General features: G+C 50.9%; 1 protein-coding gene across 2 annotated transcripts; it reads left to right on the forward strand.

Moving 5' to 3' along the window:
• The first annotated feature begins 1,364 nt into the window (after positions 1-1,364).
• Positions 1,365-14,638, forward strand: TMEM221 (transmembrane protein 221). Of its 2 annotated transcripts, XM_033200027.1 has the most exons (4): positions 1,365-1,906; positions 4,843-4,928; positions 13,221-13,451; positions 14,105-14,632. In XM_033200027.1, exons 1-4 carry the CDS (start codon positions 1,587-1,589, stop codon positions 14,164-14,166), a joined length of 699 nt encoding a protein of 232 aa, XP_033055918.1. In that variant the 5' UTR covers positions 1,365-1,586; the 3' UTR covers positions 14,167-14,632. The 2 variants fall into 2 exon arrangements, with proteins under 2 accessions (XP_033055918.1, XP_033055917.1); XM_033200026.1 differs by having other exon boundaries at positions 13,221-14,638.
• Positions 14,639-15,066: the final 428 nt, after the last annotated feature.

The raw sequence follows: 15,066 nt of genomic DNA on the forward strand, positions 1-15,066 counted from the left end.
CTAAATGCCACTGAATAAAATGGTTAATTTTATGTTATGTAAGTTTCATTTCGATTTTTAAAAAGTGCTGTGGGAATAACAGGGGGACCAGTTGGGGAAGGGATCCAGGATTCTCCCTAGCCTCCTGGAGGAAGCAACATTTACCCAAAGCCTTGAAGGAGGTAAGCAGAGGGGAAATCTCAGCCAATGACAGAGTTCCTGGGTTGAGATAAAATGAAAAGTGAATTTTTAAATTTTATTATTTCTTTTTTGAGACACAGCCTCACTCTGTCGCTCAGGCTGGAGTGCAGTGACGTGATCTCAGCTCACTGCAGCCTCGACCTCCTGGGCTCAAGCGATCCTCCTGTCTCAGTCCCTAAAGTAGCTGGGTCCACAGGCCTGTGCCACCACACCAGGCTAACTTCCTTATTTTTTGTAGAGATGAGGTCTGGCTATGTTGTCCAGGCTGGTCTCAAACTCCTGGGCTCATGCCATCCTCCTGCCTCAGCCTCCCAAAGTGCTGGGATTACAGGCGTGAACCACTTCACCCAGCCTTTCTCTCTCTCTCTCTCTCTTTTTTTTTTTAGATACAGTCTCACTCTGTCAGCCAGGCTGGAGTGTGCAGTGGTGCAATGTTGGCTCATTGCAACCTCTACCTCCCTGATTCTAACATTCCTCCCACCTCAGCCTCCCAAGTAGCTAGGATTACAGGGATGTACCACCACGCCCAGCTAATTTTTTTTTTTCACCATGTTGGCCAGGCTGGTCTTGAACTCCTGACCTCAAGTGATCCACCTGCCTCGGACTCCTAAAGTGCTGGGATTGCAGGCGAGAGCCACCGCGCCCGGCTTCATTTCTCTTTTTTATTTATGTATTTATTTATTTTTTTAAAAAATTTATTTGTTTGTTTGTTTGTTTGTTTATTTATGGCATGATCTCAGCTCATTGCAACCTCCGCCTCCTGGGTTCAAGCAATTCTCCTGCCTCAGCCTCCCAAGTAGCTGGGATTACAGGCTCCGGCCACCACACCCGGCTAATTTTTGTATTTTTAGTAGAGACCGGGTTTCACCATATTGGCTAGGCTGGTCTGGAACTCTTGACCTTGTGATCGGCCCGCCTTGGCCTCCCAAGGTGCTGGGATTACAGGCGAGAACCACCGCGCCAGGCCTCCTTTTTCTTGTTTTAAACAACAATAAAATCGATGCTTAGGGCGGCAGGGGGCGAGGTGGTGCCCTTTACTGAACTTAGAGAGCTGTGGGGTTCCCGCGATCCAGTCCCTCGTGGGGCCTCCCCGCCCTGTGTCCCGTGCCAGGCCCCGCCCCGCCAGGCCCAGCGGACCAAGAGGGGGCGCCCGCGGGGCCCCGGGAGGGAGGAGAAAAGACTTTGTCCCAAGTTTTCGCTGAGATTCGGCGTCCCCGCTGCGACCAGCACCCCGGAGCCCCGGTCCATCTGGCGACCCCCAGCCCAGCCCCCGAACTTTCAGACATTCCCTGCGGCCCCGCCCCCTCAGGGACCCCCTGGGGACCCTCGGACTCCCCGCAACTCCCCTGCCCCCTAAAACCACTTCGATTCCTCAACTGTTCCTCCGGCCAGCGGGAACCCTCGCCATGTCTCGCTCTTACGGCGGCCGGGTGCTGGCCGCAATGACCTTGTTGGGCATCGCGGCGGCTGTGCTGACGGCGCTGGGCGCGCAGCTGCTGTTCCAGCTGCAGGCGGGCCGCGCTGAGCTGCGGGGGCTGCGCGCGGACGGGCTGGGCCAAGAGCTGGGCGCCGGCCCCGGGCTGCCCGAAGACGCGGCCGGGGCGCTACTGCCGCTGGCCGCCGCGCTTGCCGCGCTGGTGCTGGTGCTGGGGTTCACCTGCCTGCTGCTCGCTGCGCTCTGTGGCCACCTGGGCGCCGAGCTGGCGCGGGGTCCTGGCCCCAGGAGGTAGGAGGACCGGCCTTATCGCCCCGAGGCCCGGCTGGGGGCTGGGTGAACCTGGATGAGACTCTTTCCCTCTTTTGGCCTCAGGCTGGGGGGACAGCTTCCCTCCCCACTTCCCTCTCTCTACCACTCCGTGCATCTCTGCCTCCGTCCCTTCCTCTCTTCCTCCCTCCCTCCCTCCAGTCTATATTTGTTAAATTTTGCGGCAGGTGCAACCACTGCTGTGTCTCCCGTTTTGCAGATGAGGAAACTGAGGCCCAAAGAGGGTCCAGAACCAGCTTGCCTGGATCTCAAACAGGGGAGGCTGAACTCTAAGGCTGTCTGGCTTGAAAGTGGGTGGGGGGGGCGGGAGAGTACTGGACTTGAACTTGGTTCTGGGTAGAGCCAGCCAGAGCCTGTATCCTGGCCTGAAATTGAGTTCCTTCCTCAGGGACCTGAACTCAGGGATGTGGTCATTGAGCGACCTCTATCGGGGCAGTGGTTGCAGAAGGAGGAACCCTCCTTGAGCTGAGGACCCCGCTGTCCCACGTGGTAGTGTTTCCCTCCAGAATGTCAGAGGAGAGGAGCCCAAATTCTAAACCAGAATTCTGTGAAGTTGAGCAGATGAGAACTTCCACCACTGGGGTAGATCCTATTTAGACCACACACCTTCCCCCCAAGGGACAATGAAATGCATGGGTCCTATGGGTCAGCAAACATGTGTTGGGTGCTTGCCTGCAGGGGGGTGGGTCTGGCTCGAGGCATCAGAGACACAGCAGGGACCAAGTGGACCCAGACCTGCTCTCATGGAGTCACAGAAAATAAGGAAACGTAACAAGGGCCAGGCGTGATCGTTCACACCTGCCATCCCAGCACTGTAGGGGAGGCAGACGCAGGAGGATCATTTGAGGCCAGGAGGTTTTTTTTGTTTTTGTTTTTGTTTTTGTTTTTGTTTTTTTTTTGAGACAGAGTCTTGCTCTGTCACCCAGGCTGGAGTGCAGTGGCGGTATCTTGGTTCACTGCAGCCTCCACCTCTCAGGTTCAAGCGATTCTCCCACCTCAGCTTCCCGAGTAGCTGGAATTACAGGTGCGTACCACCACAGCCAGCTAATTTTTGTATTTTTAGTAGAGGTGGGGTTTCACCATGTTGGCCAGGCTGGTCTCGAACTGCTAACCTCAAATGATCCACCCACCTTGGCCTCCCAAAGTGCTGGGAGGCCAGGAATTTGAGACCAGCCTGGGTAATATAGCAAGACCTTCCCTGTACAAAAAGAAAAAAATAATAATTAGCTAGGTGTGGTGGTGCATGCCTGTAGTTCCTATACTTGACAGGCTGAGGCAAGAGGATCTCTTGAGCCCAGGAGGTTGAGGCTGCAGTGAGCCATGATCATGCTTATGAATAACCACTGCGCTCTAGTTTGGGCAACATAGTGAGACCCCATCTCTAATAACAATAATAGCAGATGGTAATGAGTGCTGAGAAGGAAAGAAAAGAGAGAGATGGGATAGAGAGGGGATAGGACTTTGGGATTTCTCCTGCGTAGGAGGGTTGTGAGTGAGGAGGAAGGTGATCTGATTTAGGTTTTTAATGACCACCTCTAGCCTCTGTGCTGAAAAGGGGATAGGAGGGAAGGTGGCAGGAAGGGAAGGCGTCCACTTTCATTATACTGGTGGGAGCTGCGTGAGGACGGAAGCTCTCAGAGCCTCAATTTCCTCCTCAATCAGTCTCACCTCTTGGGGCCGCTGTTTGTACCATCAATAACAGCACGTGAAACTCAGTTTCCTCATCTCTCAAAGAAGCTTGTGGTCTGTAAAATAATGGAAGCCAGGTGTGTAGCAAGTATCTGCACATAGTAGCTGCTTCCTGAGTATTGGGTGTTTGACTGGACTCATGTATATAGATGGATTATAGGGGAAAGAGAATAGATGGGGATGAATGGAAGGAAGGAGGGAGGGAGCGAGGGATGGATGGATGGATGGATGGATGGATGGATGGATGAGGGGTGGATGGATAGTGAATGGGAGATGGATGACCAGTGGATGGGTGGGTGAGGAATGGATAGATAGGATAGCGGAGGGTGTTTAAATGAATGGATGGATGGGTTAATAGCACATGGTTAAATGAATGGAAGGCTGTATATGAGTGCTGGTCGAATAATCAATGAATATGGATGGTAAATGGATGGTGGACACTGACTTGGAAAAGTGGATGGGTGGATGGATGGAGCATAGATAAATGGATAGATATCAGATAGGTGGATGGTGGATATCGAAATGATTGTATGGATGGATGAATGGATGGGGCTGATGGATAGATAAGTGGATGGATGAATGAATGGATAAATGGATGGATGGATGAATGAATGAGTGGATGGATGACTGGGTTGATGGATGGATAAATGGATGGATGGATAGATGGATAGATGGATGGATAAGTGGATGGATGGATGGATAAGTGGGTGGATGGGTGAACAGAAGGATGGATGGATGGGTGGGTGGGTGGCTGGATGGATGGATGGATGGATGGATGGATGGATAAGTGGATGGATGGGTGAATGGGCAGATGGATGGATGGATGGATGGATGGATGAGTGGACAGATGGATGAATGGGTGGATAAATGGATGAATGGATAAATGGGTGGATAGATGGATGGATGGGCTGATGGATGGATGAGTTGATGGATGAATGGATGGATAGATGGATGGATGGATAAGTGGATGGATGGATGGATGGGTGGGTGGGTGGATGAATGGATGGATAGATGGCGAGTGGATAAGTAAATGGATATAAATGGGTGGGTGAGTAGATGGATGATGGTTAGGTACTCACATAGATTTTGGGTCCCTGAAAGCTGGGTCCTTGTCTCATTTAAGCTGCTCTCCCTCCCTGTCCTCACTGACCTCCCCCTACCAGCTCCACTTCCTGAACGCTTTATCTTCCTGCTTCCCTTCATTCCAGGTCCGACTGGTTTCTCTATGACTGCCGCCTCCTCAGACACGTGGCTCTTGGCCTTTTCTGCTGTGAGATCTCTGTCTACTTAGCAGGTGTGTGCTGAAATAGAATGTGGGGCATAGGATCCTGGGTTGGGTAGAGAGCAGCAATGGTCCCCTAACTGGGATCAACTCCACAGACAGTCTCCTTGAGTTCAGCTCCAGGCTCTGACACTTCCTTGCTTTGGTGCCTTGGGCAAATTCTCTCTGTGCCTTGATTTCCTCATCAGTACAATGGGAATAACTGTCTCTACCTCACAGAACCACTTGAGGAGATTTTGAGATTTAATCCTCATGAAAGCCCATAGGACCAGGCATAGTGGCTCACATCTGTATCCCAGCAATTTGGGAGACTTAGGCTTGGTGTGGTGGTACACACCTGCAGTCCCAGCTACTCAGGAGGCTAAGGTGGGAGGATCACCTAAGCCCAGAAGGTTGAGGCTGCAGTGAGCCATGATTGCACCACTGCATCGCACTCCAGCCTGGGTGATATAGCAAGACCCTGTCTCATTAAAAAAAAAAAGCCCGTGGATGGCATCTGACTCCAGTAGGGACTCCACAAATGCTAGTTGTCATCAGAACACTTCTGATTCTTCAGTTTTATACATTTGTTTGAACAAAAATTTTCATGGCCTGGGTGGTGTCTAAAGATAGCATTTTGGCCAGGCGCGGTGGCTCACGCCTATAATCCCAGCACTCTGGAGGGCTGAGGCCAGTGGATCACTTGAGGTCAGGAGTTCGAGACCAGCCTGGCCAACATGGTGAAACCCCGTCTGTACTAAAAATACAAAAAATTAGCCAGGCATGGTGGCGGGCGCCTGTATTCTCAGCTACTCAGGAGGCTGAGGCAGAGGAATCACTTGAACCCTGGAGGCAGAGGTTGCAGTGAGCCAAGATCACGCCACTGCACTCCAGCCTGGGCAACAAGGACAAAACTCTGTCTCAAAAAAAAAAAAAAAATAGCATTTTACAGGTTGGAATGAGTGAAAGCTGTTTTGGTTACAAATATCAATCTCCAGCTCAAAAATGGCTTGAGAAAATTAAAAAAAAAAAAAAAAGGATACCCCAGATGCCAGAACGTGCCACACTGTCCTTCCTTCCTGATTTATAATAACTTTTCTTCAATCAACTTTTTCATCCATCCGGGCTGGTAAAGGAACCAAATCATTAAGTGTCTTTCAAGAGACTCCTAATGCCTTATATTTGTTTTAATCTTGAAACAAACGTGTTGATGATGCTGGGGACTCAACGCTGAATCATGTATAAGTCCCTGCCAGCCCTGTAAACAATCTGATTTACAGGAAGAAAAAATATCCCACTGAATGAGAAACAGGATTTGCTATTACTGTTTTTTTTTTTTTTTATAGTCCCACCATAGAAAAATAGAAGTTTGAAAAGATATTTAGGCTGGGCACAGTGGCTCACGCCTATAATCCCAGCACTTTAGGAGGCTGAAGTGGGTGAATCACTTGAGGATAGGAGTTTAAGACTATCCTGGCCAACATGCTGAAATCCCCCCTCTATTAAAAATTAAAAAAAAATTAGCTAGACCTGGTGGCAGGTGCCTGTAATCCCAGCTACTCGGGAGGCTGAGGTGGAAGAATCGCTTGAACCTGAGAGGCGGAGGTTTCAGTGAGCTGAGATCTCGCAACTGCCCTCCAGCCTGGGCGACAGAGTGAAACTTCATCTCAAAAAATAAATAAATAAAAAGACATATTTAAAATATTTTTAAGGAGATGTGAGCCTAAGATTCACTGTGGGAATTTATATATACGAAGTGCACGGAACGCTGCATAACTTTTGTTGTTTCACTTAATGAAATGCTCCAGAGGTAGTTTTTTTTAAAAAAGGAGAAGGGATGGATGACTTGTGCATCTGAAATTATCAGAGAAGTTGGCCTAAGGTGCGGCTGGATCCAGGTACTCAAATTAGGTTATCAGAAATGCCTCTCAGCCGGGTGTGATGGCTCGCACCTGTAATTCCAGCACTTTGGGAGGCCGAGGTGGGTGGATCACTTGAGGTCAGGAGTTTGAGATCAGCTTGGGCAACATGGTAAAACCCCATCTCTACTAAAAATACAAACATTAGCCAACCATTGTGGCACACCCCTGTAATCCCAGCTACTCCAGAGGCTGGGGCAGGAGAATTGTTTGAATCTGGGAGGTGGATGTTGCAGTGAGCCGAGATTGCGCCACTGAACTCCTGCCTGGGCAATAGAGCGAGACTCCGTCTCAAAAAAAAAAAAAAGAAAAAAGAAAAGAAAGAAATTAGCCAGGCATGGTGGTTTGTGCCTGTAGTCACAGCTACTCAGGAGGCTGAAGGCAGGAGAATCGCTTGAACCCACGAGAGGGAGGTTGCAGTGAGCTGAGATCATGCCACTGCACAGCCTGGGTGACGGAGCGAGACTCCGTCTCAAAAATGACAATGATAATAAAAGAAAAAAGAAACAGAAATGCTTGTCACTTCACCTCTTCATCTGCTGTTCCCTGAGTGGGCTTCTCTCTGAGACAGTTGACTCTATCTGTAAGCACTTTTGACACGATGCCTGGAGCCATGAGTCTTTGCACAGGCCAACAGAAATATTAAAGACCTAGGGAATAAGATCTCCTCATTCTAAAATACAAGAACAATTACAAAAGAAAAAAAAAAGGTAACATTATGTCAGCCTCACTAAGCGTAAAATTGAGAATTCATTCACCTCCCATTTAGATTGTTTTTGAGGCTAGGTGACCTCATTCAGCAAGAATTCCTAAGCACATCCAACCAATCATCCATTCATTGCTAGCTAGAACTAAAAGAATAATTACAAAATCCCTTTCAAAATGTTTCCAGCAAAAAAAAAAAAGAAGTCCTTGGCCTTGCTTTCATATGTTGGACATCATGCAGTGTGTTATCTTCCAAAGCAATAGTACAGAGCCAGAGAACGCGTATAAACAGCCTGGAAAGTGCCAAAAAAAAAGGTCCCCCTTGTGTTCTGGGCCCCTCTCCTACCAATACCCGAGACACTGCAGGAAAATGTATCTGTCCCAATAGCCCAGGCTAAAGTCTCAGGGCTGACTCTGATAGGCTGAGCTTGGGCCATGTAATATTCCTACACCAATCACTAACATCAGGGGAAGCAATTAATGCTCTGATTGGCCGATTGGCCCAATGAGGACATAATTGATGCCAAAGTGGGTCAGTGATCCCAAATCCACTCTGCAGTGTAGAGATAGGGACCAGACCAGGGATTCCCCACTGAGACTGATTCTGGCCTCAGAGGACTTTTGTCACTGCCTAGAGACATTTTTGGTGGTCCCCACAGAGTTGAGGGTGGGATGCTACTGACATCTAGTGGGTAAAAGCTGCTAAACGACCTACGATGCACCACCACTAAGAATGGTGCCAACTGTATGCTGGAGAGGCTGATGGAGGGCTAGCTAGCTCAGGTCCTCAAAGTCCCTTCCTTTATTTGTTTTTGTTTTTGTTTTATTTTTTCTCTCTGAGAGGGAGTCTTGCTATGTTGCCCAGGCTGGAACCCAGTGGAGTGATCCCAGCTTACTGCAACCACCACCTCCCAGGTTCAAGCCATTCTCCTACCTCAGCCTCCCAAGTACCCAGGACTACAGGAGTCCACCATCACGCCCAGCTAATTTTTGTATCTTTGGCAGAGACAGGGTTTCATCATGTTGGCCAGGCTGGTCTCAAACTCCTGACCTCAAGTGATCCACCCACCTCAGCCTCCCAAAGTGCTGGGGTTACTGGCATGAGCCACCACACCTGGTCCCTCAAGGTCCCTTCTTATTCACATTGGCTAACTGAGGCCAGAGAGAGGCTGTGACTCTCTCAATGTCCCCCAAGCCTGGGGCGTGGCAAACCTGTGGGCACCGGAGAGTAGGCAGCAGAGGCTGGCTCCCCTACCCTGACCCTCACCCCCACCCCAGGCAGAAACAGACAGAGACACAGGACCCTGAGAGCTGAGCTGCTGAGGGTGTTTCTGGTTTTGTTTGTTTAGAGACAGGGTCTTGCCATGTAGCCCAGGCTGGACTTGAACTCCTGGCTCAAGCAATCCTCCTGCCTCAGTCTCCCAATCCAAGAAGCTGGAACTACAGGTGTGCACCACCATACCCAGTTAAGTTGCAGTTTCATTGTGGCAAAGTATACATAACAAAAACATTACCACTTTAGGCCAGGTGCGGTGGCTGACACTTGTAATCCCAGCACTTTGGGAAGCCGAGGCAGGCAGAGCATGAGGTCAGGAGATTGAGACCATCCTGGCTAACACGGTGAAACCCCGTCTCTATTAAAAAATACAAAAAACTAGCCGGGCGAGGTGGCGGGCGCCTGTAGTCCCAGCTCCTCGGGAGGCTGAGGCAGGAGAATGGCGTAAACCCGGGAGGCGGAGCTTGCAGTGAGCTGAGATCCGGCCACTGGACTCCAGCCTGGGCGACAGAGCGAGACTCCGTCTCAAAAAAAAAAAAAAAAAAAAAAATTAGCATTTTAACCAGTGTATTTTATTTCTATTTTTTGAGGCAGGGTCTCGCTCTGTCACCCAGGCTGGAGTGCAGTGGTGTGATCATAGCTCACTGCAGCCTCCATGTCCTGGGCTCAAGCAATTCTTCTGCCTCAGCCCTGCAACTAGCTGGAACTATAGGCAAGCACTGCCATTCCTGGATAGTTTCTTATTTTTTATAGAGACTGGTCTACCTATGTTGCCTGAGCTGGTGTCGAACTCCTGGCCTCAAGCAACCTCTCACCTCAGCTTCCAAAAGTGCTGGGATTACAGGTGTGACCCACCTCGCCCAGCTTTTAACCACTTTGAAGTGTACAATTCAGTGGGATTTAGCACATTCACAGTCTTAGGCAACTATCGCTACTATCTGGTTCCAGAATATTTTAATCACCCAACAGGAAACCCTGTCCCCATTAGCAATCACTCCCCATTCCCCCTTCTTCATCCCTGGCAGCCACTAATCTACTGTCTGTCTATGGATTTGCTTGTTCTTTTTTTTTTCTTTTTTCTCGAGACAGCGTCTTGCTTTGTCACCCAGGGTGCAGTGCAGCAGCACGATCTCAGCTCACTGCAACCTCCACCTGCCAGATTCAAGCGATTCTCCTGCCTCAGTCGCCCAAGTAGCTGGGATTACAGGCACGCGCCACCACGCCCAGCTAATTCTTGTATTTTTAGTAGAGACCAGGTTTCACCATGTTGGCCAGGTTGTTCTCCAACACATGACTTCAGGTGATCCATCCACCTCAGCCTCCTAAAGTGCTGGGATTACAAGCATGAGCCACTGCACCCAGCCAGGATTTGCCTGTTCTGTACATTTCAGATCAATGACACCTCACACTCTGTGGCTATTTGCATCTGGCTTCTCTCACTCAGCATCATGTTTTCCTGTTTCATTCACATTGTAGAATGGAAGGGTGCCTCATTCCTTACATGCTGCATCATATTCCCTCATATGGGTATTCCACCAACAGAGAGGCTTCTTTTTTTTTTTTTTTTTTTTTTTTTTTGAGACAGAGTCTCGCTCTGTCACCCAGGCTGGAGTGCAGTGGCATGATCTCGGCTCACTGCAAGCTCCGCCTCCTGAGTTCACACCATTCTCCTGCCTCAGCCTTCTGAGTAGCTGGGACTACAGGCACCTCCCCCATCATGCCCGGCTAATTTTTTTGTATTTTTAGTAGAGATGGGGTTTCACCGTGTTAGCCAGGATGGTCTCAATCTCCTGACCTCATGATCCGCCCACCTCGGCATCCCAAAGTGCTGGGATTACAGGCGTGAGCCACCGTGCCTGGCTAGGGAGGCTTCCTAAGAGATAGAGCAGGTGGCTGGGCACAGTGACTCATGCCTGTAATCCCAGCACTTTGGGAGGCCAAGGCAGGTGGATCACCTGAGGTCAGGAATTGGAGACCAGCCTGACCAACATGGTGAAACCCCCGTCTCTACTAAAAATACAAAATTAGCCAGGCATGGTGGTGCATGCCTGTAATCCCAGTTACTGGAGAGGCTGAGGCAGAAGAATTGCTTGAACCCGAGAGACAGAGGTTGCAGTGAGCTGAGATTGCGCCACTGCACTGCAGCCTGGGCAACAAGAGCGGAACTCTGTCTCAAAAAAAGAGAGAGAGAGAGAGCAGGTCCCATTTCTCTCCAGCTCCAAAATCCCCCTACTCATTGCTCTTAGAAGAAAACACGGTGGGGCACCGTGGCTCACGCCTGTAATCCCAGCCCTCTTGGGAGACCAAGGTGAGAGGATCATTTGAGCTCAGAAATTGGAGACCAGCCTGGGCAACAAGACGAAACCCCGTCTCTACTAAAAATACAAAAATTAGGCTGGGCACCATGACTCATGCCTGTAATCCCAGCACTTTGGAAGGCTGAGGCAGGCAGATCACCTGAGATCAGGGGTTTGAGACCAGCCTGGCCAACATGGTGAAACCCTGTCTCTACTAAAAATACAACAATTAGCCGAGTGTGGTGGCAGGCGCCTGTAATCCCAGCTACTTGGGAGGCTGAGGCAGGAGAATCACTTGAACCCGGGAAGTGGAAGTTGCAGTGAGCAGAGGTCACACCACTGCACTCCAGCCTGGGTGACGGAGCAAGATTCTGTCTCAAAGAAAAAAAAAGAAGAAAAGGCCGGGCGCGGTGGCTCAAGCCTATAATCCTAGCACTTTGGGAGGCCGAGACGGGCGGATCACGAGGTCAGGAGATCGAGACCACCCTGGCTAATACGGTGAAACCCCGTCTCTACTAAAGAATACAAAAAACTAGCCGGGCGACGAGGCGGGCGCCTGTAGTCCCAGCTACTTGGGAGGTGGAGGCAGGAGAATGGCGTAAACCTGGGAGGCGGAGCTTGCAGTGAGCTAAGATCTGGCCACCGCACTCCAGCCTGGGCGACAGAGCCAGACTCCGTCTCAAAAAAAAAAAAAAAAAAAAAACAAGAAACAAAAACAAAACAAAATAAAACAAAAATTAGCCAGGCATGGTGGCATGTACCTGTAGTCCCACCTACTCAGGAGGCTGAGGTGGGAGACTCACCTGAGCCTGGGGAGGTTGAGGTGGCAGTGAGCCGTAGCCAAGCCACGCCTTCCAACCTGGGGTTGGACAGAGCAAGACCCTATCTCAAGAAAAAAAAAGAAGGAGAAGAAAGAAGAGGGCCGGGCGCGGTCGCTCACGCCTGTAATCCCAGCACTTTGGGAGGCCCAGGCGGGTGGATCACTTGAGGTCAGGAGATCGAGACCATCCTGGCTAACATGGTGAAACTCCATCTCTACTAAAAAATACAAAAAAAAAAAAAAAAAGAAGAAGAAGAAGGAAGAAGAACAAGAACAAGAAGGAAGAAGAAGGAAGAAGGACAAGAAGGAGGAGAAGAAGAAGGAGGAGGAGGAGGAAGAGGAAGAAGATGGAGGAGGAGGAGGAGGAAGAAGAGGAAGGGAAGAAGAGGAAGAAGAAGCCTCCATCCCCATCTGGTCCCCAACAGTCACTCCTTCCTTAACTCCTCCATCTCTCCCCCGTCTCTCTCCTGCAGTTACACAACCTATTTTTCTTTTGTTGTTGTTGTTGTTGTTGAGACTGAATCTCACTCTGTCGCCCAGACTGGAGTGCAGTGGCGCGATCTCCGCTCACTGCAGCCTCCATCTCCCAGGCTCAAGCAATTCTCCTGCTTCAGCCTCCCGAGGAGCTGGGATTACAGGCACCCGCCACGATGCCCAGCTAAGTTTTGTGTTTTTTTGTAGAGACAGAGTTTCACCATGTTGCCCAGGCTGGTCTCGAACTCCTGACCTCAAGTGATCCACCCGCCTCAGCCTCCCAAAATGTTAGGATTACAGGCGTGAGCCACTGAGCCCGGCCAGAACCCGTTTTGCTTCCTTCTGAGCCTCAGACACTAGGGCGTTTCCACCTCAGGACCTCCGCACTTGCCATGTCCCTGCAGCCGTCATCCTCCTCAGCTCTCCCAGAAGCTGCTACTTCTTCCCCCAGGGTCTCAGCTCAAATAGCTCCTCCTCAGGAAAGCCCCTGCCCACAGCTGCTGAAATAAGTCTCTTTCTGTTGTCTTCTTCGGAGGCAGACCTGTGCTTCAGAGCACAGACTCTGGAGCCGACCAGCCTGGGTTAAAATCCCACCTCTGTCACTTCCTGGCTGTATGGCTTTGAAGAGTCTCCTAACCTGTGGGCCCCAGCTTTCTTCTCTGTAAAATGGATGTGATGAAGCACGTGTGGGATGTGGGAGAATTAGATGCCTATTCTATGTTCCAGTCACGTGGCAGGACTTTTCATGATTTCTCCCTGTGTGCACGAACTCCCCGAGGGCTTGGAGGGCAAATGTTTGTTGACTGAATAAATGAGAGTCATTTCCTTCCACAGCACTGTCCATCTATGCCTTGCTACTTTTCGAGATCGAGACAGGCGCAGCAGCCGCTTCCATCCTCGGCTCTGGCGCCCTGGTTCTGGTGGCTGTGCTGACCCACACTCTCCTCCGGGCTGCTCGGGCCACCCGCCGTGGGCTCCATGAGTTGTCCCCGCCATCCTTTGAAGATGACCTCACCCGCCCTGCTGAAGTCTCCAAGGCCAGCCCCAGAGCTCAGCCTCAGCAGGGTATCCATCGTCGGACCCCCTATTCAATCTGTCCAGAGCCTGGGGACCCCTTTGTGTCCATGGCCACTGCCACAGCACCTGCAGCCCTGGGGGGAGGCTGGGAGAGCAGGCTGCCTGCAACCCGAATGCACCGGACACTGTCCGGCCTGGGGCACTGGGATGGGGTTACCCATGAGATGCGTCGAATGCTAGGCCATAGACCAGGGAGCACAGGGAAGGACTCTACACTGGTGTGAGCCCAGGGATAAGGAATAGAGACCTGGTGTAAGAAAAGGATACCATACAGATAGGTTCAGGTTCAGCTGCAGTAGCAGTAGGACTTGATTTTTCTCTCATTTTATTGCATACTTAGCTTTTGTCCTCAAGGTTGCCTCCTGGCACAAAATAGTTGCCAGAGCTCCAGCCTTTACCTCCTCGTTCTGAGGGAAAGTCAAGAGGCCAGTGCTGGCTGGGTGTCTCCTGGAAGTCTCCCCAGGAAGCCTTGAAACCCTTCATTTTATATCCCACTGGCCAGAACAGAGCGAAATGGCCACACCTTGCTGCAGGGGAGGCTGGGAAATGCGGCTATCCAGATGGATGAGATTCTGTTATTGGCAGAAGGGGAGCAGGGGACTTAGGCAGTGATTCTCTAAGTGTCTCCATCCATTTTACAGATGAGGAAACCGAGGCCCCAAGAGAGGCAGTGACTCACCAGGGGGCCCACGGCCAGGACTGAGCACCAGAGCCAGGATCCTCACCTGAACCCCGTAATCTCCAGGCTGCTGATGTGCAAATCTCAGACTCTGCAAAATCCGCTGCGCCCCCTTGGGCTGTGAACATTTCAAACCCATGTGTGCCAAGCTTGGAGCAGCCCAGGGCCAGAGGCACGGCTGGAGGGCTGGACCCAGGTTCCTGGCTGTGGACTCATGGCTGAGGGCTTAGCCGCTTTGTGCCTCAGTTTCCTCATCTGTAATATGGGGACAAGAAGTGGCCCTGTCTCCAAGGGCTCAGACAAGACACATGACTTCATGTGAGGCATTCCAGGGACCCCCACACAATAGGTCCTCAATGCGTGTTAATCGTTCTCATGCTGCTGCTGCTGCTTGGGGTGTAGACATGGGTAGTTCCTGGGGCTCAAGGAAATAACAGAGGGGTCTCCAAAGGTCTCCTGTCTTGCACAACCCACAAATAAACTCTGATGTTCACTATCTGTGTGTTACTCAATATTCAATTGTGCCGCCTGGCCAAGCCCAGGCCCATGGGTGGGACTTGGGTCGGGGGAGGGAAGGGCAAGAGTGAGCGCCAGGCCATGCCCCTTGTAGTCCCCAGTCTGGGACGTGTGCTCCACCAGTTGTTTTTGTTTGGTTTTGGTTTGAGATGGAGTCTTGCTCTATCTCCCAGGCGGGAGTGCAGTGGCACGATATCGGCTCACTGCAACCTCTGTCTCCCACGTTCACATGATTCTCCTGCCTCAGCCTCCCGAGTAGCTGGCATTACAGGCACCCGCCACCATGGCTGGCTAATTTTTGTATTTTTAGTAGAGACAGGTTTCACCATGTTGGCCAAACTGATCTCGAACTCCTGACCTCAGGTGATCCCCTGCCTCGGCCTCCCAAAGTGCTGGGATTACAGGTGT

This window comes from Trachypithecus francoisi, unplaced genomic scaffold, assembly GCF_009764315.1.
Source record: "Trachypithecus francoisi isolate TF-2019V2 unplaced genomic scaffold, Tfra_2.0 Lachesis_group5, whole genome shotgun sequence".
In the NCBI taxonomy this organism is placed as follows: Eukaryota; Metazoa; Chordata; class Mammalia; order Primates; family Cercopithecidae; genus Trachypithecus; species Trachypithecus francoisi.

What these genes read in the sequence shown, in the direction of transcription:
- TMEM221 (XM_033200026.1), top strand. Translation starts at nt 1,587, where the DNA reads ATGTCTCGCTCTTACGGCGGCCGGGTGCTGGCCGCAATGACCTTGTTG. An exon ending in CGGGGTCCTGGCCCCAGGAG is followed by an intron (nt 1,907 to 4,842) that starts GTAGGAGGACCG and finishes CCTTCATTCCAG; the next exon opens with GTCCGACTGGTTTCTCTATG. An exon ending in GATCTCTGTCTACTTAGCAG is followed by an intron (nt 4,929 to 13,220) that starts GTGTGTGCTGAA and finishes TTCCTTCCACAG; the next exon opens with CACTGTCCATCTATGCCTTG.